This window comes from Molossus molossus, unplaced genomic scaffold (genome assembly GCF_014108415.1).
Source record: "Molossus molossus isolate mMolMol1 unplaced genomic scaffold, mMolMol1.p scaffold_m16_p_20, whole genome shotgun sequence".
Lineage (NCBI taxonomy): Eukaryota > Metazoa > Chordata > Mammalia > Chiroptera > Molossidae > Molossus > Molossus molossus.
The window spans coordinates 37,873,374-37,900,861 of NW_023425356.1; the positions used below are offsets into that span (position 1 = coordinate 37,873,374).

General features: G+C 39.2%; 1 protein-coding gene across 12 annotated transcripts in view; it reads left to right on the forward strand.

Annotated features, from left to right (window-relative positions):
- The first annotated feature begins 400 nt into the window (after window positions 1–400).
- RPS6KC1 (ribosomal protein S6 kinase C1) overlaps window positions 401–27,488 on the forward strand; it is a 166,029-nt gene continuing 138,941 nt past the window's right edge. For 3 of the 12 annotated variants that reach the window (XR_004960876.1, XM_036272263.1, XM_036272264.1), the window contains exons 1-3: window positions 941–1,183; window positions 20,361–20,396; window positions 27,113–27,233. Coding sequence is in view for 4 of the 12 variants with exons in the window: in XM_036272263.1 (XP_036128156.1) it covers window positions 1,079–1,183; window positions 20,361–20,396; window positions 27,113–27,233 (262 nt within the window). In the remaining 8 variants the exon portion in view is untranslated. Of the gene's footprint in view, window positions 425–940; window positions 1,184–20,360; window positions 20,397–22,694; window positions 22,810–27,112; window positions 27,234–27,488 lie in introns of those variants that run through there. The other 9 variants (XR_004960881.1, XR_004960880.1, XR_004960879.1 and 6 more) reach the window with 8 other exon arrangements.

A 27,488-nucleotide genomic window follows, 5' to 3' on the forward strand; every position in this document is an offset into this window, starting at 1 on the left:
TTTAAAAATAAGAAAGAGCCTAGCCAGTGTGGCGCAGTTGGTGGGGCGTGGTCCCGTGCACGTTCAATTCCAGGTCAGGGCACATGCCTGGGGGCTCCATCCATGCTGGAGGCAGCCCATGGATATTTCTCTCTTATGGATGCTTCTCTCTCTCTCCCTCTCCATTCCTCTCTCTGAAAGCTATAAAAACATATTTTAAAAAAATAAGGAAGAAAGTGTCTACATCTCAGATCGGAATAGCAATGCGGTAACATGAAGGGATTGTTACTAAAGGTTCCTCCTTTTTTTTTTTTTATAACCCTTGTAGAGAAGTAGGGGCGAAGAGCAAAGGGTAAGGAGGCAAGAGGAATTGAGGACAGAAGAAAATGGCAACAACTTGGAATGGCTATTATGGGGAACAAGAAAGAATCCTGATCAAGGAAAGGTAAAGGAATTGCCAAGCAGTGGATAGCAATCAGTTAACATCGGAAACCCTGGAGTTCTGAGAGCTCAGGCGTTCTACCCCCTCCCCCGAACCAGACGCAGGCTCCCGATTTGGAAACAGAGGGCAGGAAGTTTAAGACTGAAATAGGGTTGGGGCTTGCAGTAGAGGGAGAGGGACAGGTGCGCAGGTGGCCAGGATTCCTGCTGGAAGAAAGGGGTGCGTCTGCGGAGAGTTCAGACGCTGCTGTAGGGAAGGAATGCTGGTCCAGGGTATCTCTCCATCCCTTAAAGATTGTGCGCACAGACCGGGGAGGGGTGTGGCTACCAAGCTGTCCCCAAATCTACAAGGCGAGGGAGCTAGCGCCCAAGGAGACTTAACGACGTGTCAGTCCTCTGCAGTAACGACAGTGGCCCTCGCCGACTTGCCAACCCAGGCCGGCCACGGTTCCGAAGCTAGAATGTTTCCCTCCCCCAAGTTGCTAGAAGCAGCTGGACCCGGAAGCTTCTCTGCTGACCCGGAAGCAGAGCCGGAGGCGCCTGGTGGAGCCACCGCCCCCTCGCCGCTGGGCCGCCTCTGGGGAACCGGGGAGGCTGCGGCGCCGCGCTGCCCTGATGGTCCTCGGCGGGCAGCGGCGGCGGCAGAGGCGGCGGGAGGATGACCTCTCCCCGGGAGCGGGGTGCCGACCTGGCCCGTTTCTACACTGTCACCGAGCCTCAGCGACACCCCAGGGGCTACACGGTGTATAAGGTCACCGCCCGGGTGAGTGCCGGTGGCAGGCGGGGTAGGATCCTGACCTGGGAGATGAGGGGCTGGGGCGGGAACCCTGGCGTGGGGGTACGTGACCCCGGGTCAGAGCCGAGGGCGGGGCGGCGTGCGCGGGTGCCGGGACGTGTGGGAGGCGGGGGCTCCGGGAGCCTGGGGTAGCGGCTGAGTGTGGGTGCCCCGGGCTCTGCTGGAGAAGGCGGCGGTGGCGTCCGCATTCCCGGTTGGGGCAGAGGTAGATGGTTTCAGTGGATGACTCAGCCCCCATCCCGTTTGGACTTTCTCTTCTGAGGCTGACATTTGCAGAAGTGGTTTTGCTTGCTTCCGAGGGATGTGCAGATTAATGAAATACTTAATGTATTATTTCATTTATGTAATAGATCTTTGTTTGGACCATTAATACAGCGTCATTGTTTGCACTGAGGCAGACAGACGCTGGAGAAGGATGTCGGTGTTAGAGTTACCAGCCTAGGACCTTTGTCTGTCTGTCCTTTTGCTTTTGCGTCTTTCGTGGTTTACAGTAGGGGCCATCTGAGAAATTCTGCCGAAGGTGTCTGTGGGAGTTGTCTTGAGGCCGTGAGTGTCCTCTATAATAACTTAACTAGTCCACTTTTTAGTACCCACTTTGTTTATGTTTCATTGCTCTTGCACCTTTTAAGGAGAGTTTGTATCTCTGTTTTTGAAAAGTAAAGAAAAATAAAATTAAGTAAGTGTATATGCATGTAATGTATGTATGTATGAGCATGCATGTATATTAGCCATTTTGTACACATCACCCAAGTTAATACTAATTTTTTTTTTTATCCTCACTTGAGGACATTTTTCCATTTTTTTGTACAGATAGAATGGGAGGGAGAGAGAGGAAGAGAGAGAGAGAGAGAGAGAGAGAGAGAGAAAGAGAAAGAGAAACATCGACGTGAAAGAGACACATCGAGTGGCTGCCACCCGTACAACCCAACCAGGGCCGGAGACAAACTGCAACCGAGGTACGCGCCCTTAGCGGGAACTGAACCCGGGTCTCTCCGGACCGCAAGCCGCTGCTCTAACCGCTGAGCCAGACCGGCCAGGGCGTTAATACTAATTTTAATTACAAAGAAACTGAGGTTGAAGGAAGTGTTGTAACGTGCCCAATTTTACATTGCAAGTCGAAGCACATCTGGGATTTGAGGCCACTTCTGCCTAACACCAAATTATATAAAAAGTTAAGAATTAACTTTATCTTTATCATTAACTGTTAAAAAGGGAGAGGGATTGCCCGGCCAATGTGGCTCAGGAGATTGGGATTCGTCCCTTGGACTGAAAGGTCCCGGTTTGATTCCCAGTCAGGGCACCCGCCCAGGTTTTGGGCTCAATCCCCAGCAGGGGGCGTGCAGGAGGTGGCCCATCCTGTTTCTTCACATGGATGTTTCTGTCTCTTCTGCTCCCCTAAAAAAAAAAAGAGAGAGAGTGAGAGAGGGAGAGAGAGAGAGAGAGAGAGAGGTACTTGGAGGCTGTAGTAATCATCTCAGGAAGTAGGTCTTGAGAAGAACTTGACATGTGGTTTATAGAAACGGTACACAGTGAGCACTGGCCGGTGTGGCTCAGCGGTTGGAGTGTCGGCCTGCGGACCAGGAAGAAAGAAATAAGAAATGGTGCACAGTGAGACAATTGGGAGAAAATGGCATGAGCACATTTGTTTAAAGACAAGACCAGGCCTGGCAGAGGGTTTTACTGATAATAGAGGGAAATTTGCCACTCCCTGTTTGCAACTAAGGTTGTTATATAGATGTAGTGTTAAGAACTTTTCAGATTAAGGGGCCCTTATTATACCATTCTTGAAACCTTTTTAGTCATTGGGCCCTTCAAATATCTAGACTTCATTTCCAAATATAATTTATGGAATTAGAACAGTTTTCAACATATGTTATGTTCCCCTCATAGCACCCTGTTCCTACCTTATTATAACACTATAGTTACAATGTACTAGTCTGTTTGTATGTCTATGGTTCTAGTAGATTTAGGCTAGGTCTCGATCATTGGTATTTGTTTCCTTTTATAACAGCTAAGGCAGTGCATGACACACTATGTCTAAAAAACATTGTTGAATGTTTTCCTCTCCATTCTATGCCACATGCTCAATAAATGTTTGGTTCCAGGCCCTAAATGCTATAAGGATACAAGGCTGAATGAAGCATCGGCATTCCTTTCAAGGATACTCATAGCAGAAGAGTTTACAGGATTTGAAGAAGTATAGTATAAGATAGAAAGTGTTAAGTGCCAGAAGAGACTAGAAAAGAGCTATGTGATTTCAGAAGACAGATTACTTCTGGCTCAAGGGATCAGGCAGGGATATGTACCAATTAAGATGGGTGGTAAAAGATAGGAAGAATCCAGACAGGTGGGATAAAAGGAAGGGGCATCATAGGTGGAAGGGTAGGTAGAATGGAGAGAGCCCATAAAGGCTTAAAGGTTTAAATATGTGTGGAACTTGAATATCAAACACTGTGTACAGTAATTACTTGTATTTGTACTTTACCAAAGGAAAGGTGAACCCATTCAGATCTTAAATATATTTTCTTAAGCTTCGAGCTATTTACTGAACTAACTTCTATGACAACATAAATTAGGGTATAAAGTACTACATTGTCTCAGAACTAACCAGTTCTGTGTAATATGCATGCTACATACTACATATTGCTCTGGTTATTTGAACTTGAAAATTGCTTACATAGCCTTTCTTCTCTGTGTAAATGTTTATGTCCTCATTTGTTGCTTATGTTACAGATTTTAATTTTAATGTTTGAGGGTCAACATGGAGATATACTTAAAAAGTAATTTACTATTATAAAACAAGTAAAATATTTACTATTTTTTGAGACTTAAGGAGAAAAACATCTTTCCTCAGGAGAATTAACCAAGTAAGTAGTATTCTCCTGAGAAAACTTTATGAGATAAAAATTAGGAATGTCTTCTCTATGTTCCTTACTACTGATTTACTTTCAGCTTTAAGGAATAATCTCTATATTCTTTGTGTGTGTGTGTTAATTCTCACCTGAGGAATTTTTTAGATAGAGTGGAAGGGAGGGAGGGAGACACACACACACACACACACACCTCGATTGACTGCCTGCCTTATGACCCAGACAGGGCCCAGGGATTGAACCTGAAACTCAGGTCTGTGCCCATGACCTGGAATGGAACGCTGACCCCTTGGTCTGAGTCAGGCTGATGCTCTAACCACTGAACCAAACCATCCAGGGTAATCTCTTATTCTTGGTTGTTGCAGCATTCTTTTAAAAAATTTTTATTTTCTTTCTTTGTTGGTTTTAGAGAGATAGAGGAAAAAAGGAGAGAGAGAGAGAAACATCAATGAGAGAGAATATCGATTGGCCGCCTCCTGCATGCCCCCCCACTGGCGATTGGGCCTACTACCTGGGCATGTGCCCTGACCGGGAATTGAACTAGCGACCTATTGGTGCATGGGTCGATGCTCAACCACTGAGCCACGCCGGCTGGGCCATTGCAGGGTTCTTTATGTAGGAGTACCATTATTAAATTTTGCGTAGCATAAAACCTCTTACATCTTCTTAACTCTCCTTTATACTTTTTTATTTTTCTTCTTACAGTTGTCTGGAACCTTGCAGGTTTAGGTAACAAGCTTGTTAACAGATTTTCTAGTTAAACTCTGTGTTGTTTATTAATTTTTATTTAGAATAAGTACCTCTGTTTAGAATTGGAAAATTCTTTTGTAGGTTTCTTAGATTCTTGATTTGAGGGAGACAGATATAAAAAAACATTAGGAGTTTTGGTTTGTTTCATCATGCCAAGTTTACAAAATTCTCATATTATAATATATTTCTCAACAACATTAAGTGAATGGTAGTTCTTGCCTGTATTCTTTCAATGAGTATGGAAAGGAGAAGGTACGTCTTTATGTAAAAAAGACAGTATTGCCTTATGACTATATTTTGTTTATATTGAGGCATAATTTATATACAGTAAAATTCACCAGTTTTAAGTGTATAGTTTGAAGAGTTTGGACAAATGTAGATAGTTGTGTAAGAACCACCACAGTCATCATGGCAGAAGTTCCCCCATATCTTTTGCAGTCTAGTCCCCTCTCTCCTCGCCCTGTTTCTAGGCAACCACTGGTCAACTTTCTGTGATAGATTAGGTTGTATTTTCTAGTATTTTATATAATTGAATTATATAGTATGCACTTCTTTTTGGGTCTGGATTTTTGAACTCAGCATAATTATTTGAGATTTATCTATCTTGTGTGTTTTTATTTTTGTTTTTTGCTGACGGGTATTCCATTGTATGGTTATATTTCAATTAATCTGTCCACCTGTTGATGGACATTTGGCTCATTTCCAATTTTTGGTTATTATGAAGACAACTATTATGAACATTTGTATACAAGTATTTGTATGGTCATGTGCTTTTATTTCTCTTGATAGCACATAGCCTTGGAAACTATAGCTTTATATTATTATTATTATTTTTCTTTTTTATTTATTTATTTAATTTTATTTTTGTTACAGTGTTTCTCCTTTTTTACCCCATTGACACCCTCCTCCCCATCCCCCCCCCCACCCCATCCCCGGCTTTGTTGTCCATGTCCATTGGTTATGCATACATGCATATAAGTTCTGTGGTTTATCTCTTCCCACCCCCCACCACCCCCTCTTCTGAGGGTTGTCAGTCTGTACCCTACTTCTGTGTTTCTGGGTCTACCCTATTCCTCAGACTGTTATATTCATTATATTCCATATATAAGTGAGATCATGTGGTATTTGTCTTTTTCTGCTTGGCTTGTTTCACTTCAGATAATACTTTCCAGGTCCCACCGTGTCATCTCAAAGGATAAGAGATCTTTCTTTCTTACAGCTGCATAGTACTCCATTGTGTACATGTACCACAGCTTTTTTATCCATTCGTCTACTGATGGACACTTGGGCTGTTTCCAGATCTTAGCTATTATAAATAGTGCTTCTATGAACATGGGGGTACATATATTCTTCCTGATTGGTGTTTCAGGCTTCTTAGGGTATATTCCTAGAAGCGGGATCACTGGGTCAAATGGAAGTTCAATTTTTAATTTTTTGAGGTAACACCATATTGTTTTCCATAGTGGCTGCACCAGTCTGCATTCCCACCAGCAGTGCACTAGAGTCCCCTTTTCTCCACACCCTCGCCAACACTTGTTTGATGATTGTTGATGGTGGTCATTCTGACAGGTGTGAGGTGATGCCTCATTGTTGTTTTAATTTGCATCTCTCTGATGATTAGTGATGTTGAGCATTTCTTCATATGTCTCTTGGCCATTTGTATGTCCTGTTTGGAGAGGTGTCTGTTCAGCTCCTCTGCCCATTTTTTAATTGGGTTTTTTGTCTTCCTTTTGTTGAGTTGCATGATACTCTATATATTTTGGAAATTAACCCCTTATCTGATGTATCATTGGCAATGATGTTCTCCCATACAGTGAGTTGTCTTTCCATTTTGATGGTTGTTTCTTTTGCTGTGCAGAAGCTTTTGAGTTTGATGTAGTCCCATGTGTTTATTTTCTCCTTTGTTTCTGTTGCCTTAGGTGATGTATCAGTGAAAATTCTGCTGCGTATTATGTCCGAAATTTTATTGCCTACATTTTCTTTTAGAATTTTTATGGATTCACAGGTCACATTTAAGTCTTTTATCCATTTTGAGTTTATTTTTGTGTATGGTGTAAGTTGATGGTCTAGTTTCATTTTTTGCATGTAGCTGTCCAATTTTCCCAACACCATTTATTAAAGAGGCTGTCTTTACTCCACTGTATGCTTAAGTATTATTTTTAAAATAATTTTTTATTTTTAAGTTACAGTTGACATACAATATTATGTTTTAGTTATACAATCCAGTGATTAGACATATATATAACTTATGAAGTGATCACCCTTCGTAAATCTAGTGCCCATCTGACATCATACATGGTTATTATATTATTGACTGTATTCCCTGTGCTGTACTTTACATCCCCATGACTATTCTGAAACTACCAATTTGTACTTCTTTTTTTTAAACTTATGTTTGTTTAAGGTGTCCCTCCTTTTTCTCCTATTGACCCCTGGCTCCCGCCTGCCTTCTGCTTTCCCCACACTTTTATCTATGTCCATTGGTTTTATGCATATATGCATGTAAGTTCTTTGGTTTATCTCTTCCTGCCCCTCTCTCCCCTTCCCTTTGAGATTTGTCATTCTAATAACCAATTTGTATTTCTTAATTCCTTCATCTTCTTCACTCATTCCCCCAATCCCCCTCCCATCTGGCAACTGACAAAAAGTTCTCTGTATCTATGAGTCTGTTTCTGTTCTACTTGTTCATTTTGTTTGTAGAGTCAATTCTTGGTAGATATCTATTTATTGCCATTTTATTGTTCATATTTTTTTTATCTTCTTTTTCTTTAAGAAGACCCTTCAACATATCATATAATACTGGTTTGGTGGTGATTAAATCCTTTAGCTTTTTCTTATCTGGGAAAGTCATTATATGTCCATCGATTCTAAATGATAGCTTTGCAGGATAGAGTAATCTTGGTTGTAGGTTCTGGCTTTTCATCACCTTGAATATTTCTTGCCTCTCCCTTCTGGCCTGCAAAATTTCTTTTGAGAAATCAGCTGTCAGTATTATGGGGGGTCCCTTGTAGGTAACTAACTGCTTTTCTCTTGCTGCTTTTAAGATTCTCTGTTTGTCTTTAACCTTTTGCATTTTGATGATGATGTCTCTTGGTGTGGGCCTCTTGGAGTTCATCTTGTTTGGGACTTTCTGTGCTTCCTGGACTTGTATGTCTGTTTGTTTCACCAAGTTAGGGACGTTTTCTGTCATTATTTTATCAAATAGGTTTTTAATTCTTGCTCTCTCTCTTTCTTCTCCTTCTGGGACCCCAATGATGTGAATGTTGGCATGCTTGAAGTTGTCCCAAAAGCTCCTTACACTATCCTCATTATTTTGGATTCTTTTTTCTTTTTGCTGTTCTGATTGGGTGTTTTTTGCTTCCTTATATTTCAAATTGATGGTTTGCTTCTTAGCTTTACCTAATTTACTTTGATCCCCGGTAAATTATTCTGTATTTCAGGTAGTGCCTCCTTCATTTCTGACTGGTCCTTTTTTATGCTCTTGAAGTCCGCACTAAGTTTCTTGAAGTTCTTACGAAGTTCCTTGAAATTCTCACTAAGTCCATTGAACTTCCTTATAACCACTGTTTTGAATTCTGCATCTGATTGATTGCTTATCTCCATTTCATTTAGTTCTTTTCCTGGAGTTTTGTTCTGTTCTTTCATTTGGGACATGTTTCTTTGTCTCCTCATTTTGGCCTGCCTCCCTTTGTTTCTATGTATTAGGCAGAGTTGCTATATCTCCTAGGCTTCCTAGGGTGGTCTATTGTAGTAGGTGTCCTATAAGGTTCAGTGGCACAGCCTCCCTTATCACCCCAACTATGCCCTCAAGGTGCCTCCCTCGTATGGACTGTACACCCTTCTGTTGTAATTGAGTCTTGATTGTTGTTGGCACATCAATAGGATGGATTTACTCAGGCTGATCAGCTGCAAGGACTGGCTGTGCCCACTGACCACTGACCTCTGATTACCTTGGAAGATCAGCTGTGTAGGGGCCCACTACATAGAGCAAGACTTACTTCGGCAGGGCTCTGGTACCCACTGAGTCCACCCCTTGAGTGTGTCGCTTGTGGAGCTGGTTTGGTGGTGGTGCTTTGCTGTGGTCTGAAGCTGTCCACTGGGTGTGCTGGCTCTGGAGCAAGGTCAGCCACACCTGTGTTCTACCTGGAACCACCAGGCATAAGCTATAAAGCGATCTGCAGATGGCTACTTCTTGTACTGGGTTTGGAGGTGCCCAGGCAAAGCTAAGTTGTGAACCAAGGCTGGCTGCTTCTAGTGCTGTGTCTGGGCCCAGTTAGTGAGAGGTATCATGCTTGCTGAGACCAGATGCTGCTTTTTTGAGAGAATTTAGGAAAATCTGAAGCAGGAGCCAAAACAGGCCAATCCTATGGTAAAGCCACTAGAAACACTTGGGTGGGCCTGAAAGTTTGGTGGGGTAGGGTCTCAGGGAATCAACAGGGTGGAGCAAACAGCGTGAGCCAGGTTGCTGGAGTCCCAGATATGGCACCTGTCTGCCTGCCCTATGGGGGAAGGGCTCACCAAAGGAACAGTAGCCTCCGCCAGCTCGTCTGTCCAGGATAGAGCTGCCCTACAGCTCTTGCCCCAATGCCAAACAACTCAGTTCTTCCCTGTATGTCTCTGGTGCATTTCAAGCTGCCTCCCCTGTGCTAAGTCCATGTGTGGGTCCTTTAAGAGGAATGCCTGGGACTCTAGAAGCCTCAGCCTCCCTCAGCCTCAGCCTCCCTCAGCCTCAATTCATTAAGTTCCTTGAGTATAATTGAGAGTTGTGTATTTGTTCTGCATATATTTTTTGCCAGATATGTGATTTGCAAATATTTACTGTTTTTGTAGCATATCTTTTTATTTCTTTTAACAATGTCTTTTGCAAAGCAAATTTTAATTTTGGTGAATATCAGTTTTTTTCTTTTAGGGAGTGTGCTTTTAGTGTCATGTCTAAAAACTCCTTACTAACCCCAGGTCACACATTTTTCTCCAATGTTTTCCTATAGAAGTTTTATTGTTTTGGAATCTACATTTAGCCTTATGATCCATTTTGAGCTTAATTTTGTATAAGGTGTGAAGTTTAGGAGGAGGTTCAATTTTTTTTATGTGGATGTCTAATTTAACAAATCACCATTTGTTCAAGAAACTAAGCTTCTTCATTGAATTACCTCTGCCTCTCTGTCAATTAGTTGACCATATGTGTGCAGATCTGTTTCTGGTTTTTCTATTTTGTTCCATACCACATTGTCTTGACTATTGTAGTTTTATAATAAGTCTTAAAATTAGGTAGTATGATTCCTCCAATTTTATACTTCTTTTTCAAATTTGTTTTGACTATTCTAGTCCTTTGCTTTTCCATTTAAATTTTAGAATCAACTTGTTCTATATCTATCAGAAATCCTGGTGGGATTTTGATTAGAATTGTTTTAAATCTATGTGGGAGAATTACCATCTTTACTATGTTGAATCTTCAAATTCATGAACATAATATGTCTTGCTATTTTTTTTTTTTATCTTTATCCGAGGACATTTTTCCATTTTTTGTACAGACAGAGTGGGAGGGAGAGAGAGGAAGAGAGAGAGAGAGAGGGAAACATCGATGTGAAAGGGACACATCGAGTGGCTGCCACCCGCACGACCAACCAGGGCCGGGGCAAACTGCAACCGAGGTACGTGCCCTTAGCGGGAACCGAACCCGGGTCTCTTGGGACCGCAGGTGGACGCTCTAACCGCTGAGCCAAACCGGCCAGGGCTGTCTTGCTATTAATTTAGGTGTTCTTTGATTTGTTTCATCAGCAGTTTATAGTTTTCAGCATACAGATTTTATACATATTGTATTGGAGTTATTTCTTACCGTTTCATCTTTTTGTAGGTATTGTAAGTAATGTTTTCTTTTAATTCAGTTTTCAATTTTTCATTGTAGCTATAAAGAAGTTTGGTTCATTTTTATGTTGACTTTACATTCTGTGACCTTTCCTAGATGACTTATTTAGTTCTTGGAATTTTAGTAGAGTTTTTATATTTATCTACAGAGACAATTCATGTTGTCTGGCAAAAGGGATAGTTTTATTTCTTCCAATATATATATATTTTATTCTTTTCTTGCCTGATTGCACTGACTAGGATTTATACACTGTTGAATAGGAGTGATGAGAATGGACATCCTTGCTTTGTTCCTGACCACAGGAGGAAGGCAGTCTTTTACCCTTGAGTATGATAGTCATTGCAGGGTTTTTGTATAAAGGTGGAAGCACGTTTTAATTTTTAGTTTTGTTAGCTTTATGTTTGGAAAGTAGTGCGTAGTCATAAACATTTCAAGTAATATTTTTAAGTCATTTTAAAGGGATAAAAGAACCCACTAAATTTTAAATCCTTAACCTCTTACATTATTATAAATGTCCATTGTTAAATCAGTGAGGGTTATTAGTGTACATTTGTTAAAACAGTAGCTCCATAAAGATTTCTTGAAGAAATACTTGATTTTGGCTTAATTTGGAGATACTTTCAGCAAATAGAGTAATTGTGGGGGTAGGGAGGGATATTAGTTTGTTTTAAAATGTATTTTGCTTAAAATTTTTGAAAAATCATGGCTGTCAGGTTCAATTTTTTTTTCTGGATTCTTGTTTTATTCTACCCTTTGTTTGTTTTTGACTCTTTTTTTTTTTTTTATCCTCACCCGAGGACATTTTTCCATTTTTTGTACAGACAGAGTGGGAGGGAGAGAGAAGAAGAGAGAGAGAGGGAAACATCGATGTGAAAGGGACACATCGAATGGCTGCCACCCGCACGACCAACCAGGGCTGGGGACAAACTGCAACCGAGGTACATGCCCTTAGCGGGAACCGAACCCGGGTCTCTAAGGACCGCACGTGGACGCTCTAACCGCTGAACCAAACCGGCCAGGGCTGTTTTTGACTCTTAATGTTGTTTAGTAGAAGGTTATCTCATATACCAAAATTTTAGTAAGTGGGTGTTAAAAATTTTTGTTTCATCTTGTTTACTGACATCTATGCCCAGATATTAAGATTTTATGTTAATTGCAAACTTTCTTAGACATTAAGGATTCTGATTTCCTTGAACTTGGGTTGGAAAATAGTTTACCTTACACTGGTGCTGTACTAATTGCTAAAATTTTAAGAGAGAAAACAACTTCAGCAAACACTTTACTGAGTATTTGGAGGTAACTTTCTGTTATAGTTTCTTTCTTACTTTCTTGAGACTTTGGAATTTTAATAATGTAGACAGCAGAAATTTCTTACTTTCAATGTTTTACTTTCATAAAAACTTGTTATAAAGTTGAATGTCTAAAAGTTTTTTCCATTGATTTATCTAATGTGGGATTTCTTCCACTCCAGAGAACTAAAAAATATGGAATGTCTAATTAGGGTTTGTGCAGGTGCTGTGTCTTGGGTTCAGACTACCTGGCTGGTGGGTGATAACAAGCCCAAACATTCTTGCCAACCCGTGACACCTGCAGCTCTGTAGGGAAAAGAGGGAGAGAGGAGCTGAGATGCAGGTGATGGGGTGGGAGGGAGATTGGATTTGGTAATGGGATGTTTGCCTGTGTGTGCTGGGTGCTTTGAGGTACCGATTCTTCTTGCCAGAGTTCTTTTCTGTGTGTATGAAATGCAGTTTAAAGGTGTCAGTATATTTATATGAAAGTCAAAGGTCTGAAAGTCAGGATTGCATGCATTATATTGATGAATGTGCCATTTAGTTTACCTAATCACCACAGTGGGAAATGTTCAGTATAATGTAGCATTACATTTTTTTTTATATCCTATTATACCTGTCCTACATTTGGAGAGTCATATCTTTGAGAAATGAAGGATGGGCATGTTCCTCTTTTCTTTTTTTCCTGTTTGATTATTTGTGTCTTGACACTTAATTAAAAAATATATATGTTACTTTTGTGAACACTTTTATCCTCTTAGCTCTGTTATGACCCTAAATTAGCAGTTTAGGGTGAAGTAGCCGTCAGAGACTTGAAATAATGAATTGCTCATAAAAGTACCTTCTCAAAATGTGTATTTAAACCTATTCATTTCTAAAGGGACTTACTTTGTGATTTTTTTTTTTGGTAGGAAATACAATACTTAGATTTGAATAATTTTTATAGTAGTGTTTTCCAGTAGCTATTTATTAATCTTATGAAGAGGACAATTCTTTTAAATATATCTGAGTTGAGAGGATGATTTTAACTTGTTATTATAATGCTAATTAAGTAAAAGAGAGCTTTTGACTTGCCTTTAAGGAAGCTTGGTAATATTTGCTAAGTAGATAATGTAAGTTAGCACACTGGAAAGGATTTAGAGGACCTAATGACAGTATGATCTGTTGATTATTATGGTCCTGAGCTAGGGCAAGCTACATCTGGTCTTTGTCATTTTAAGATTGCTTTTTTTTTTGGTTTATTACTGAACTGATAAAAAAAAAAAAGCAGTTCATGGCTAGTGCCAGAGCTAGTATTCGTACCCCTTCTCCTTAATTCTGTTCTGCCAAAGAGCTTTTTAACTTTTGATTGGCATTTCTTAGTAAAGACAAAATGGAATTTACCTAACAAGCATTAGGAATATTTCTCGAATACTTGGAATTTTAATGTCTAGGAGGGCCGATTTAGTTATGTCCTGGAAAGAGCACTTTGTTTAGAATCAGGGAGTCGTGAGATCCAGTCCTGCCTGTCACTGATTACTATTATTAGTATTAGTGTGTTACTGTATTCTCTTGGGCCTTGTTATCTCATCCTCCAAGGCAGGGTTACTGTGATGACTGAATGAAGGAAAGGATTTATTCTTAGCACACTAGGAGGTAATTACCTTATTTGTTTTCCTAAATTCAGAATTTGCTTTTGGCATTAACAGAGGCCAGAAACATTGCAGTAGCATTTCCCAACTGTGTTCCAAATTTTAGTAGGGATTGCACTAAATAAAAACAAAACAAAAAACATATGATAAAAATAGAACGTTGAGGTGATAGATGACTTTGGGAAATAACACTTATCTTCCTTTTGGAGATTTACTAGGTATCATAATGTATTATGTTTCTTTTTTATTTTTTATTTTTTTTATCCTCACCCGAGGACATTTTCCCATTTTTTTGTTCAGGTAGAGTGGGAGGGAGAGAGAGAACAGACAGAGAGAGAGAGAGAAACATCGACGTGAAAGGAACACATCGAGTGGCTGCCACCCGCACGACCGACCAGGGCCGGGGACAAACTGCAACCGAGGTACATGCCCTTAGCGGGAACCGAACCCTGGTCTCTCAGGACCGCAGGCCGACGCTCTAACCGCTGAGCCAAACCGGCCAGGGCTATGTTTCTTTTTTAAACAAAGGTAAACTGAATTCATCCATTAATCCTTTGAGATCACTGATTTTAGGAATACTGATATTCTGTGTGGTATGGTTCATGCAGCACTGCTTTAACGCAATCGTTTTCAAGGTGACTTTGCAAGAGCCATTGGTAGTTAACGCCTGCAATGGAGATTTATGAACTTTAAATGAAAGATATCACTGCTAAAGTTAAATTACAACTTTTGTGGAATTTGTTGGCTGAATTTTATGATAAAATATTGAAATTCACCCCAGAGAAAAATTACTAAATATTAGCAATTTATATGAGAGTGAATTTTAGTATATTTGTTTTAGAGTTAATAGTACTTGCCGAGATAATTGCTAATGTAGTATTAAAAGTTATAAATATCTGGGTTCAATTTTATTAATTTTCAGTATGATCATGTTCTTTCCTCAGATTTCTGATTGATAGTTATTTTTCATCAATTTTGCAGTTCTGCTGAAGAGAATTACATAGTTAGAAAGAGTTGTTAATAATAGACATTTGAGCTCAGCTAATGTTATCCTAACCCTTTTGTGTTTTTGGTTTTCATTTCAGAGGACACATTCTTAACTTATTTAAATGAGATTATACCTGTGGGGCTACCGAATCCCTATGGTGAGGTACCAAGTGGTTGAACTTGGTAAGGCCTCTGGCAAGTGGTTATGTTTTTATAGGGTAGTGGCAAAGGAGTCAGACCTGCTGTATTCTCCATTATACTTCAGTACTTACCTGCAGAGTAGGCACTAATAATTGCTGAATAAGTGAGTGAATAAAAAACCCTAATGGTGACAGGGTTCTGTGGAAGTAAGTAAACAATTATTGCTGAAAATACCACGGATACATGGAGAGAGGCAGTGTAGTAGTGGAAAGAGCACCAGGAGTCAGAAAATCTGAGTTTTGATTCCAGATCTAAAGGTGAACAGCCATGTGGCCATTATTCAAGTCTCTGGGTCTTGTTTCCTCCTCCGTAAAAGGAGGACTCGTAATAACCCCTCCTGCCTAATTGAATAGGTTGTTGAGGGAGTAACATGAATCATTAACATAAAATACTTTGCAAATGTAAATGTACAGAGTCAAGGTTATTTTCTCCATGTCTACCATAGTGCCTTGAAAGGTATTAGCATAAATAGAGACTTTCTCTCTTAATAATAAAATAAGAGCCCTGGCCAGTTTGGCTCAGCGGTTAGAGTGTCGGCCTGCGGTCCGGAGAGACCCGGGTTCAGTTCCCGCTAAGGGCACGTACTTTGGTTGCAGTTTGTCCCTGGCCCTGGTTGGTCGTGCGGGTGGCAGGCACTCGATGTGTCCCTTAACGTCGATGTTTCTCTCTCTCTCTCCTTCCTCTCTCTCCCTCCCACTCTATCTGTACAAAAAATGGAAAAATATCCTCGGGTGAGGATAAAAAAATAAATAAACAAATAAATAAATAAATATGTGTTTAAAAAAAAAAATAAGAGGCTGGGAAACAGAGTCTAGGACTGATTCTTGGAGTGCTCACCAGAGTGTTGGGAGGTAGAGGGAGGAAGAGGAACCTACAAAAAGAGAAGCAAAAGAACCAAAGAGGAAAGAGAAGAGGAGAACAGGAAATCATAGCCCTCCACTTCCCAGACTTGATTTTCACTAAGCTCGGTGTATGCTGCCAGGGAAAGGGGATATAGTTAATAATCAGCAAACAGCTTTTGATTTAAATTTTTAAACTCCGCTTAAGTAAATGTTCTCTCCTTCATTTGAGAAGTATTTGAGGGTGAAGACAAGTTCCTCTTGTAAGATTAAAATTAAAGACCTTCACTTAGATAGTTTAAGAATAGTTAAACTTTGATTTTCTGTATTTTCTACAATAACATAAGTAACTTATTATTATGAAAACATTAAAAGTCTTAAGTCTGCTAACTGTAGTCTGGACAGTGAGCATTCGCTGTCATGGTAAAGGTCTAGAATGAATCACTTCCCAGTTTGTTGCTTGGCACACTACTATTTCTCTCTTTTTTAAATCCTCACCCGAGGATATTTTTCCATTTATCTTCAGATAGAGTGGAAGGGAGGGAGGGAGAGAGAGAAATATCGATGTGAGAGAGACACACCAACTGGTTGCCTCCTACACAACCCCGACCAGGGCCAGGGACGAACTACAACCGCAACCGCAGCCGCAACTGAGGTCCGTGCCCTCGACTGGAATCGAAGGTCCGTGGGCTGCCACTCCAACTGCTGAGCCAAACCGGCCAGGGCCACACCACTATTCTCTGAGATGCTATTATAAGTTTGGGAAGTCCACTCCCCCCTCCCTTGTCTACACCGCCCCCACAACAGTCATGTGCTAGACTTTGGGCTTCGGAAGGCAGGGACTTGATTGCTGCTAATATTGTAGCCTGAGTGCATGGCAGAAGTATGGTAGCTACTAAGTGTACGGGTGAGAAGTCATAATCAAATTATTTCTGGTAAGATGGTTTTAAATTGTAGATATTGGCAGGGGATGGATAATATCTTTTTGCTCATGTAGTACACATATATTTGATTTCCAGGAATTACCTGAAGATAATCCAAAATGTGATACTTCTTATATATACACCAAACCAGTTAGTAATTTCTTTTGTCACAAAAGATCATTTGCACATATAAAGGAAGGTTATTTAAAATAGTAAGGTACCTTAGTATATTTATAAAATGATTGAGTTATAAATTCAAGAAGCCCATTAATTTTTCAGAAAAATGTAACTTGTAGAATGTATAGTATACCCGAATAAACTTTATTGCCAGTGATCATATGTTGACTGTTTTTTGGTGGGTGGATTGCTGGTGGATTGCCTATCCCTGGTTTTCTTCTTATTAGCCCATTTTACAAAAAAATAAGAAACATTTATGAGGCAAAATTAAATGATCTTATTATGTGAAACACCAATACCATAATTTGGAAAGGTGTGTGTTTGTGTGTTTGGTGGGGCAGAGGTGGGGTGGTATATGAAAGTAATTGCTAAAATCCAATATTTGAATAATATATGGTTGTTAGTTACCTGTTCTAACCTCTTACTCTAAATCTTTACTGTCTACTATGCTAACCATTAGCCATATGAGGCTATTTTTATTTACATTTAAATTAATTTAAAATGAAGTAAAATGAAAAATTTCAGTTCTTCAGTCGTAGTAGCCATATTTTACGTGCTTAGTAGCCACACATTCATATGTGGCCAGGGGCTAGTATGTTGGAAGGTCGTTTAGGGAACATTTCTTTCCATCATCAGAGAAAGTTCTGTTGGATAGCACTGTTCTAAATTAATGCAAATTGCTAAGAGATTTTACTAAATTTATGTATCCTGAAAGTCGAAGAATAGAGTGGCAAGAAATTGGAAACCTTTCCTGTCTGGAATTCTTAGGTGGGACCTTTCAAAATCGTTAAATTCTCTGGTAAGGGAGAGAGGGAGCAACGTTTTAATTATGAAGTTCTTTCTGTGTTCTTATTTGGTGGCCAGAACAGCCAGGCCAAGCAGCGAGTATTATCCCCATTTTGTAGAGGATCAAGCCTGAACTGCAGTTTGAACCTAGGTGTGTGTGTCTGACTTGAAATGGTATCTTTTTGTTCTGGTTTTGGACTGCAGTAGTGTTGAGTTGATCCTAATCCCAAGTTCATGGTGTTATCACTAGTCTTCAAGTTGTTCTTCCTCTCATCTATAGGCAACCGTTTTTATGTGTTTGATGTATCTTTTTGTTTGATTTTGCAAAATGTATATTGTAGCATCAAGTTCATGAATTTTACATTTACATAGATGGTATTATATATCTAATGTGAAATTTTCCCACTCTACATTGCTGTTTGGTGACTTAAGCATCCAGCCTTCTGTTTTTCAAAAGTTTTGTGAGGAAATCTTGTGAATGGTGTTAGACTTTTTGGCGTTTATAATTAGAGAAGTCTGAAAGAATCCTCCCCCTTCCTCTGCTCAGAGAATGAGATAGTGTAGCATTGGCCTGGAATGCTGTATATACATTTTTTTTCTGGGTTCAAATTAAGAGAGCTTTATTAGCCGCGTGGCGACTGTCCCACCCTACACAGAAGAGAGAGCAGCCCCGAGCTCACTCAGGGGGAGAGTTGCTTATATAGTTGTCTTAGCCCCTGTTAAGGAATTTGGGTTAAGGGTATGGGAGCAAGCAAGCACGTACAGAAGCAGATATTTGCAGTTAGCTGTTATGCCTGAGGGAACAATCAGTTTCTGTGTACACAAAGCAATGGTTATCTATTCAATGCAGTGGTTATCTATTAGCAGATAGTTCTTGCCATTCCCTTAAAAATCCAGGGGGCAAGGTCATGTGTTTGTCCTTTACATTCCCCACTGGTTTTAGGGTTAAATCAAATCTTTGATTCTAAAATGTCTTCAATTTCGTCCATTGTAGCTAGCCTCTGATAGGGAGTGCTAAGAATCATGAGCTTAACAGCCTGTACTTTTTCTCTAAAAAATTGCATTAAGTGATTAACTAGGATTGGGCCACAAATTAGTGTTAATAGGAGGAGGATTAAGGGGCTCGCAAGGCTAGTGATAAGAGTAGTGAACCATGGGGGCCAATTAAAGAGGTTCTCCTACCAATTCTTAGAGGTGGATAGAGCCTGTTCTCGTTCGTCTAGTCACTGTCTAATTTTATGCTTTCTCTAATAATACCAGGTTAGCATAAAAACAACAGGTTTCTCCTAAGGCCAAACAGAGAAGAAATAAAACTGGAATAATGTTAGCAAGAATACATAAGTCTTTGGTTCCAACGGGAAAGATGCAGGGAGTCAGTACTGAGGAGCAAGCAAACCAAGTCCCGGGGGGTGCAGTTAGGACCCAAGTCTCTTGTGATGAGGGGCTTAATGGGGTCAGGGTGGTAGTGTCCCCGCATGAGTCCGCATAAGGGGAAGAGCTTTGGTCATAGTTGCCAATGATGAAGCATGTCCCCTGTCCTTGTTGGACTCCGAGGGTCAGGTGGGGGCCGTACCTTCATAGCAGTGGCCGCCCTTGAGTGCATCTAAATTGGGTAGGTTCCTTACTGGTGATCAGAGTCAGGAAAGAGACTAGGAGGAAACCTGGAGACCTTTACCTTCAGGGGATCCTCGGTCAGCTGTAAGGCCCATTGTTCAGGTACTTGCTCAGGGTGTGCTTTCTTTACCTGAGTGTGGTGAATCCAAATTTCCGTCCTGCTACCTTCAGAGCGGTGGGCATAGTCAGGACAACAGGAAAAGGGCCAGTCCAGCGAGGCTTGAGGGAAGCAGGCTGATGTTTCTTGACCCAGACCCAGTCACCAGGGGTGAAGTCGTGTGGTGGTATCTGGGGTGTCCCCGGTTGGGGTCTGGTGTCCTTGATTGGCTGTCGGGTCTGTTCTCTCAGCCTCTGGATTGCCTGCAAAGAGCGAGGGACCGAACCTGGGCCCAGGGTTTCCAGATGCTCTCTAGATGGAATTTGGAGTGGAGACAGTTCCAGGGCAGAACGGCGTCTGGGGCGGAGGAATGTCTCTCCGAGGCATTCCCCTAGACCACCTCTCTGCTCCTGGGATCGACCTGTCTCCCGGAGTCTGAGCAGGTCAGCCCGCCGAAGTGGGGGACCTTGTTTGTCTGTCTCGCTGGGGCCTCCAAATGTTGTAGACCAACGAGACAGACCAGACTCAGACTCTGAACTGGGTTCAAATTAAGAGAGCGTTATTAGCCGCGCGACTGTCCCATCCTACGTGGGAGAGAGCAGCCAATTTTTTATATTACTTTGTTTTCTTCTTCACCATTAGGTGGTCACTGATGACGTCCCATAGATATTGATGAGGCTGAGCATTGTGGCTGTATTTTTTTTAATTGAAATTTTTATTGAGCTAGTTGTAGAGTCACATCAAGTTGTAAAAAATACTACAGGTGCAGTTGCTTTGTATGCTTCTTATTTGTATGGAGGCTGGGAAGGGGATTACAGAGATTTGGTAGAATAATGTCAAGTAGAAGTGAAGGCCTGAGGCATTCTCTTGTGAATGTGATACGTGGACTTTAACGTGTGGACTTTATTTCAGCTACCTTTTTGCTTAATTTTTTAGTATGTGTTTCAGATAGTGAAGTTATATAGCTGAGTTCTGTGTAAGGGATATAATATGCTATTTCTTTTCCTTTAAGCAAATTGAAATTTTTATACAAATACTGTTGAAAGTAATTACACAAATGTGAAATCTTAAATTTTGATAATGTTGAGATATTTCTGTATATGTTTTGTTTCAGGTCGTTTCACGAAGAAATCCAGAGGATGTCCAGGAGGTAACATGTTATTCATATGAAAATTTTATTTTATATATTTGACAAAATTATAATTGAATGACCGATTGAGGAAATTGAATTGCCTGTCTTTGTATTTGTATGTTTATGTGGAGATTTTCTTCAGCTCACAAAACAGTAGCAGAAGTGTTCTATTTCAGACCTACTAAGTACATTTTAAGTTGTCATAGGTTTTAAGTTATATATAAGAATTTGAAAAATTACTTAGACCTATTAAATATGTGTTAGATTTTAGTAGGTATTAAATTATATAAATCAGATTTTCATAAATTATAGGTAGCACTCATCAGAGTTTAATATTAGTTAAGGACTCCTATTTACCTATTTCAAAATTATGATACCCGTTTAATAAAAAAATGAAAAATATTTGGTAAGTAGTATTAATTTTAAAGATTATAAAATTAAATAATGGGTTTCTGTCTACTTCCATTTTTATATTGAGTTGTTATGTTGATATCTTGGAGAACTGCTTTGTGTGTAGATGTTTCTTTTTAAAATTTTGTAGTTGATAAGTTCTTTTGCAGACTCTTTCCCTCTCTAAAATGATACATTATGTTTATGCTTAAAACTGTGGTTCTCTATAGTTACTTTGTACTTATATACATTTAGGAATATCTGAGGAGCTTACTTATTTTAACAGTTTTAAAATTTACTTTCATATTAATACTTGCTCATTTTCTTTTTCATTTATTTTAATTTTATTTATTAAAAACAATTCTTTTTAGAATAGTCTGTTGATTTTTAGAGAAAGGAAGGGAGAGGGAGAGAGAGAGAGAGTGAAACATCGATGTGAGAGCACAACCTCCACCAGAGACTGAGCCCGAAACACGGGCATGTGCCCTTGATTGGATATCGAACGGGCAACCTCCTAGTGCATGGGACGATGATGATTTTTATTTGCGTGGACTTACATCCCTGGATTTCCAAAGTCCCATTTCCCTTAATCCAGTCCTGGAAGAAGTGCAGCTGGGAATTCAGTAGAGCTGAAAGCAAAGCCAGTGTCCAGAGTTTCCATTCCATGTAGGAATTGAGTCCAGTTCAGCATTAGGCTAGTTGCAGGCCATTAGTCCAGTTGCAGTCCAGTTGTGTGTGGGGTCCACATGGCCATGAGCTGTGTGGGTGAATGCAGGAGGTGAGAGCCAAGAGACCATGCCACCTGCAACAAGAGACCGAAGAGCGCCAGTAGCCAAGAGAGTGGACTCCTTTGTTTAGGGGATTAAATATTTCAAATCTTCACGTGTTTGCACTTCTACCCTGGCCAATGACCTGTTCCCAGGTGTGACTGACAGGCAAACACCTTCCATATTTCACCCAGACTTTACTGGGCATGTGCCTATTCTCCCCGTCTAGTCCCTTCTCCCAGTGGTCTGTTGGGATCAGACCTGGGGAGTGATTCCTGGAGAGTGTTCCCAGTTCTCCCAGTGGTTCCTGGGGAGTGTTAAACTGCAGCCTCCTGGCAAAGCTGCTCAAATGACACATCTAAAGTATTTGGCCTTCCCTTTGTTTGTTTTTTTCCTGTTATTAATAACTAGGTTAATTGCAACGGTATCAGAAGGACATAGTATATTGTGGAATTTTTTTTCTTACTAAAGAAACAGATATTGTAAATTGGCAGTCTTGATTCTGCAACAGTGTTTTTGTTTTGTTTTTCAATGGAATTTTAATGTCTTTAGGTGGGGTATGTACTTTCTTTTAGCCATAAGCCCCACTACTTCTTACTGAAAAATGTGGCTTGATTCATTCATTTAAATTGATCGTTTGGTAGTTGGTTTGAGTATGCGACATGAGGTTTAGAATATATTTTGACTTTTATACATTACCATTTCTTGCTGTATCTAATCTGATATATATATTTTTCCTTGTGGTTAAATAGTTCAATAAAGGACATTTAAAAAAGATTTCTTACTATTTTCCTTAGGGTTTTAAGATCTTTAACTTCTCCTTACTCTCCCTACCCCCAGTAACCATGAAGAGACTATTGTAATATTGTTATTTTGGAAGAAAATAATACATACCTATGTATCTATCTTTCTAAAATGGCAATGAAAGTAATTTGCACCAGTGGTTGAAGTACTCTCTCTACTTAAGTGTCAATTGATTAGTATGAACTGTTCTTTAGAATTTAGATTTCCTTAGAATGTTGAATTAATAGTTAATACCAGGGTTTTCTGCTTTTGAAAATTTACACCTCTCTTAAAACTGAATATGGGTTGTGTTTCTTTTAAAAATATTGTCTGATTGCTGTGCTGTAGTTTGTAGCATGATGTTCCCCTTTTCCAGGGAGAATCCTGAACCAACCTATCATGAACATAATCTCTGCCATTTCCTTAATCCTTTTTTGGGGAAAACTCTTTTATAAAACAACTGTTGGTGAACCATTCTTCAGAAAACTCTTGTAAGTGTCCTTTAGTTAGATGATTGCATGATCCTTTGTTAGACATGCTATAAAAATATAACAACATGTCTTCTGTCTTGCTGTCTTCTTAAAATATATAATAACCTTGAAATTATAACAATACTTTTTAGTTTCCCATATGTTTCATTTAAACATTGGAATTCTCATTTAGGAGAGGAATTCACCCCTTAGAATATGTTTCCATTTCCTTGCCTTTCACTTTCTCTCTCTGTTAATTGATTCATTTAGTTACTGCTTTAGAATTTGGTCAGGCTTCGCAGGGCTGATGAGGATTAGTAGATGTATAGTCAATCTAGCCAAATATAGGGCCAGTAATATGCTATCCTTATAAAACTGGAGAAGTTTTCTGTTTATACATACATACATACATACCTCGGCACATGCAGTGTTTTCTTCCTAAGAATGCTTAAATACAAACGTGAGTAAATAATTTAAAACTGCCCATGATAGCTTTTTAAAAATATAACTTTATTTTTTAATTTAAATATGTTTTTATTGATTTTTTTAGAGATAGAGGAAGGGAGAGAGATATAGAAACATCAGTAACAGAGAAACATCGATCATCTGCCTCCTGCACACCCCCTTTGCTGGGCATCAAGCCCGACATTAACTTGTCCGGGCATGTCCCCCAACCGGGAATTGAACCGACGCTCAATGCACTGAGCCACACCGGCCGGGTAAAATTACCCAGGATAGCTTTTCTTTTTCTTATCTGTTACACATTTTCTGTAAATTTTATTTATTAAGAGCAGCATGGGTGAAGCCGAGGGGGAAGATTCTCGTTCGGAAGATTCTCTAGACCATGAGTACTTGTAGGAGTCAAGAGAGAGGTGGAAATGTGTTCTTCCTCCCCCACCTTTTAAAAAAAGTAACCTATATAACTCTGTTTCTCTGTAGGTAGTGAACTTCACTGGTGTCAGAAAGGTGTCAAGGGAAAGAAAATCCATAAGCAAATGTCATGGTAGATGATCCAACAAGTTCTAAGTACCATAGAAGAGTACAAAGGACAGAGTTAATTGAATTGAGTGGTTTTGTAAAATACAAGAGCTCTACAGGTGTTTAGTATCATTAAATGAAGTTATCTTAAAATTTTTTTAATTTAAAATTATTTCAGGTGATTTTTTTGTTTTTGTTAATCTTCACCCAAGGATATTTTTCCATTGATTTTTAGAGGGAGGGAGGGAGAGAGGAAGGGAGAGAGAGAGAAATATCCTTGTGAGAGAGACACATCCATTGGTTGCCTTCAACAAGATCCAGCCAGGGCCAGGGATCAAACCTGCAACCCAGGTACGTGCCCTTGACTGGGAATTGAACCCATGACCCTTCGGTCCATGGGCTGACACTCTATCTAACCTCTGAGCCAAACAGGCCAGGACTAAGGGCTAATGTTTTAATAATTATTAAGCATTAATTAAATTTGTAGTCGGTATATGATTGTCATTAAATTAATATCTAATTGAGGACTTTGACTCATAACTTTAATGAATAAAAAATTTCTGCAGAATTGGTTCATTAGAGCAGTAGTTGTTATACAACGATTTTTTTTTTTTTTTTTTCTACAATAGGAAAATTTTAGAGAAAATAATCTTTTGCATGTCTTTTGGGACTATGTGTAGTCCAATTATAAACATTAATACTTGTTTATGCAATGGGAGTGTGCTTCTGTTCACTTTTCCATTTTGAAGATTTCTAGACATGTCCAAGCTTAAAAGGAGTTAGAAGAGAAGGAGTCAGTGAATAGTGACATATTGTGACACTTTGGTGTCCTGCGTTTCTGGAGGGTTTATATTTGCTCTTAGGTCTTTCAGTTCTAAAGTTCTAGTGTGGAGAATAGGGAATATGTGGGTGAATAAATTAGAACATGGTGAAGAAACACAGATTCTCACCTTGGGGGAAGGGTTTCTTATTCTTGCTCTGACAACCTACTGGTTTATATACCATGATATTACATTATTGTGATTAAATTGTTAACTTTTGCCCCTTAAGTTACTCTGCTTTTATTTTGCAGTGACCCTAACTAGAATATAAATTTTATCTGCAGATTTGTTTTCATGAGCCATAGTCTTTTGAATAACTCTATTGTCTGGTTTATAATGGCTTTGAGAATAGCATTTACCTTATGTAAATTTACTTTTACAAGCCCATCATCACCTATTTCTTCCTTAAGCCCTTCACATTGTGGTACCACCATAGCTTGATCTATTTAAAAATATAAAAATAGCATTTTTTTCCCATGGCAGAATTATGTTCATGTATCAGAATGCAAAACTACAGAGAAGCACAAAATATTAAAATTACTGTAATTTCACTGCTCTGAGGACTAGCTTTTCAAGTATTGGGTTGGCTCTTCCAGTTCTTCTCTGCCTTCTCCTGGAACTGTTGGTTCTTTGCCCTCAGCGTTTGTCTCATTCACTTTCATGTTAACATAAAATTTCTTCCATCCATGTGCCCTCTCTCATGCCATGGTCAAGCTTCTTAAATACTTACTTTGTACTTGGTGTTCTTTTCCTTCCTTCTGGCTGGCCCCTCAGTGTTAGGGTTCTCAGTCATTCTGTTCTCATCTTGTTACAAATGCTGAGAAACCTCTTCTGAGTGATCACCTCTCTGCTGATGCTCCCAAATGAATACATCTTGCTAAGTTCTTGGTATTGAACCCCAAGCCCATACACCCTATGGGACATCTCCAATTAGATGCCTCACAAGCACCTAAATCAAATGTATCTAAAATTGAACTTCGTTCTTATGTCCACACAGCTTCTTCTCTCTTGGCTTTTCACCTTAGGGAATAGTACCACCATTTATCCAGCTGTAAAGGCAGAATTCTAGCAATTATATTTGGCTGCACTCTCCTTTTAAAAACCTTATCCACAACCCCTTCCTTCTGTCTTTATTTTTGTTGATATAATCACTACTTCCCTTCAGGTTGCTCACCTAAGATAATACTTTCTGTAAAGCCTTCTTAGATACCCAAGGCTGATGTAGGTGCTCCTTCCCTATTACCCCCGCTGCCTTCTGGCCCTTACCACGCTACTGTCTGGTGATGTGCTTACTATGTTGGTTTATTCTTCTACTAGACTGGAACTCTGCGGGCAGGGATTATGTTTCTCGTTTCTCCATCCTTACTGCCATCACAGTGCCTCTAGCACAAAGTAGGGCCCTGGAAATACTTGTTTAGTTGACTATTTTTCTTGTTGAGTAAATACATAGAAGGAAGCATCAGGAGGGAGCAGTTTACTTGAATGAACTCAAATACAGTCTGACTAGTTCCCTACTGTTAGAAACAAGAAACATATTAATCATGGTGAAATTTTAGTAGTTTGACAAAGTTTAGTGAAGAATTTCATATATGCAGAGAGTAAATTTTTTACAAGAGTCTTAAAGTTTTGCTTATTCGCATTGTACTCTAATATTGAGTTTGTTAGAAGTGAGGTAAGTAGGTTTGTTTTTTTAAGCAAAGTCCCCAAAATACGAAGTGACGGAATTTAAAACTCAGTTTTACTCATTTTGTGGAGACTGAGGGTGAATCAGTGATATCAAGGCCATGTTCAAATCCTTTTTCTTTATATAGTTTTTTTCCTAATTGAATCTGAATGAGGTTAAACAATAATTAAAACTAATGAAGGAAAATTTACTTTTTTACTTTTGTATAATCTAGGTGATTGTTCTTTTTGAAATATACTTGTTTTAATGGTATTCTGACCAAGATTCACCCTGCTTCCAGAAATTTTATTACTACTTTAAATTGGGATTTAGGAAATAAAAAAGTTCATGTTACTTACTGGTCATTAGTAGCTGTTGTTTCCTCAGTGTTTTTCACTTTGTTTAACCTTTTAGGCAAATGCTGAGTATGTACTTTGTATTTAAAAATTGTCTAAATTAATTATTTTGTGTTTATAAACATGCTGTTTTTGAGACAGAATATGTATTTTGGCATCTAGCTCCTTTCCATGGCCAGTAGTAATTGGCTTTTGAAGAGGTTAAATGACGTTTTAGGTAGGATAGACCTTTTTTGTACCAGGTTGAATATTTTTCCAGTATGAAGTAAACACTACTTGTTTAAAATGAAATTAACAGTTAAGACAAAATATTTGGAAGAAGAAATGCTGTTTTATATTTTTAAAGCAAATCTTAGTTAATTTTAGACAGTTAACCATATTGGTTAGAACATATACTTGTTTGCCTTTGCATGACAGTTTTGAGCACTATAATGAAACATTTATTCAGATTCTGAGCCTAAATAGTTTCACTATGAGACACACATTTAATTTTCTTTTCTCTTTAGATAATCGTATGGAAGAGATACAGTGACTTTAAGAAACTACACAAAGAACTATGGCAAATTCACAAAAACTTATTCCGACATTCAGAATTGTTTCCTCCATTTGCTAAAGGAATAGTGTTTGGTAAGTGATTATTTTCAATTTGTGATGCTTAGCTAATTATGCATATATACTAACCCCTGAAATACTATACCATGACGTCAGAAGCCCCTTTATTTATTACAATAATTCATATCATAAAGCAAGCATCAGGCACCTGTGTTCATGTTCTTGGTATAGTTTTGGTAACTCAGAAAGCATTTACTCCTCTCTTCCATGAAACAACAGAACAACTCCAACCCACCAAAAAAAAAAGTGTGAGAACATAAGAAAAGATGA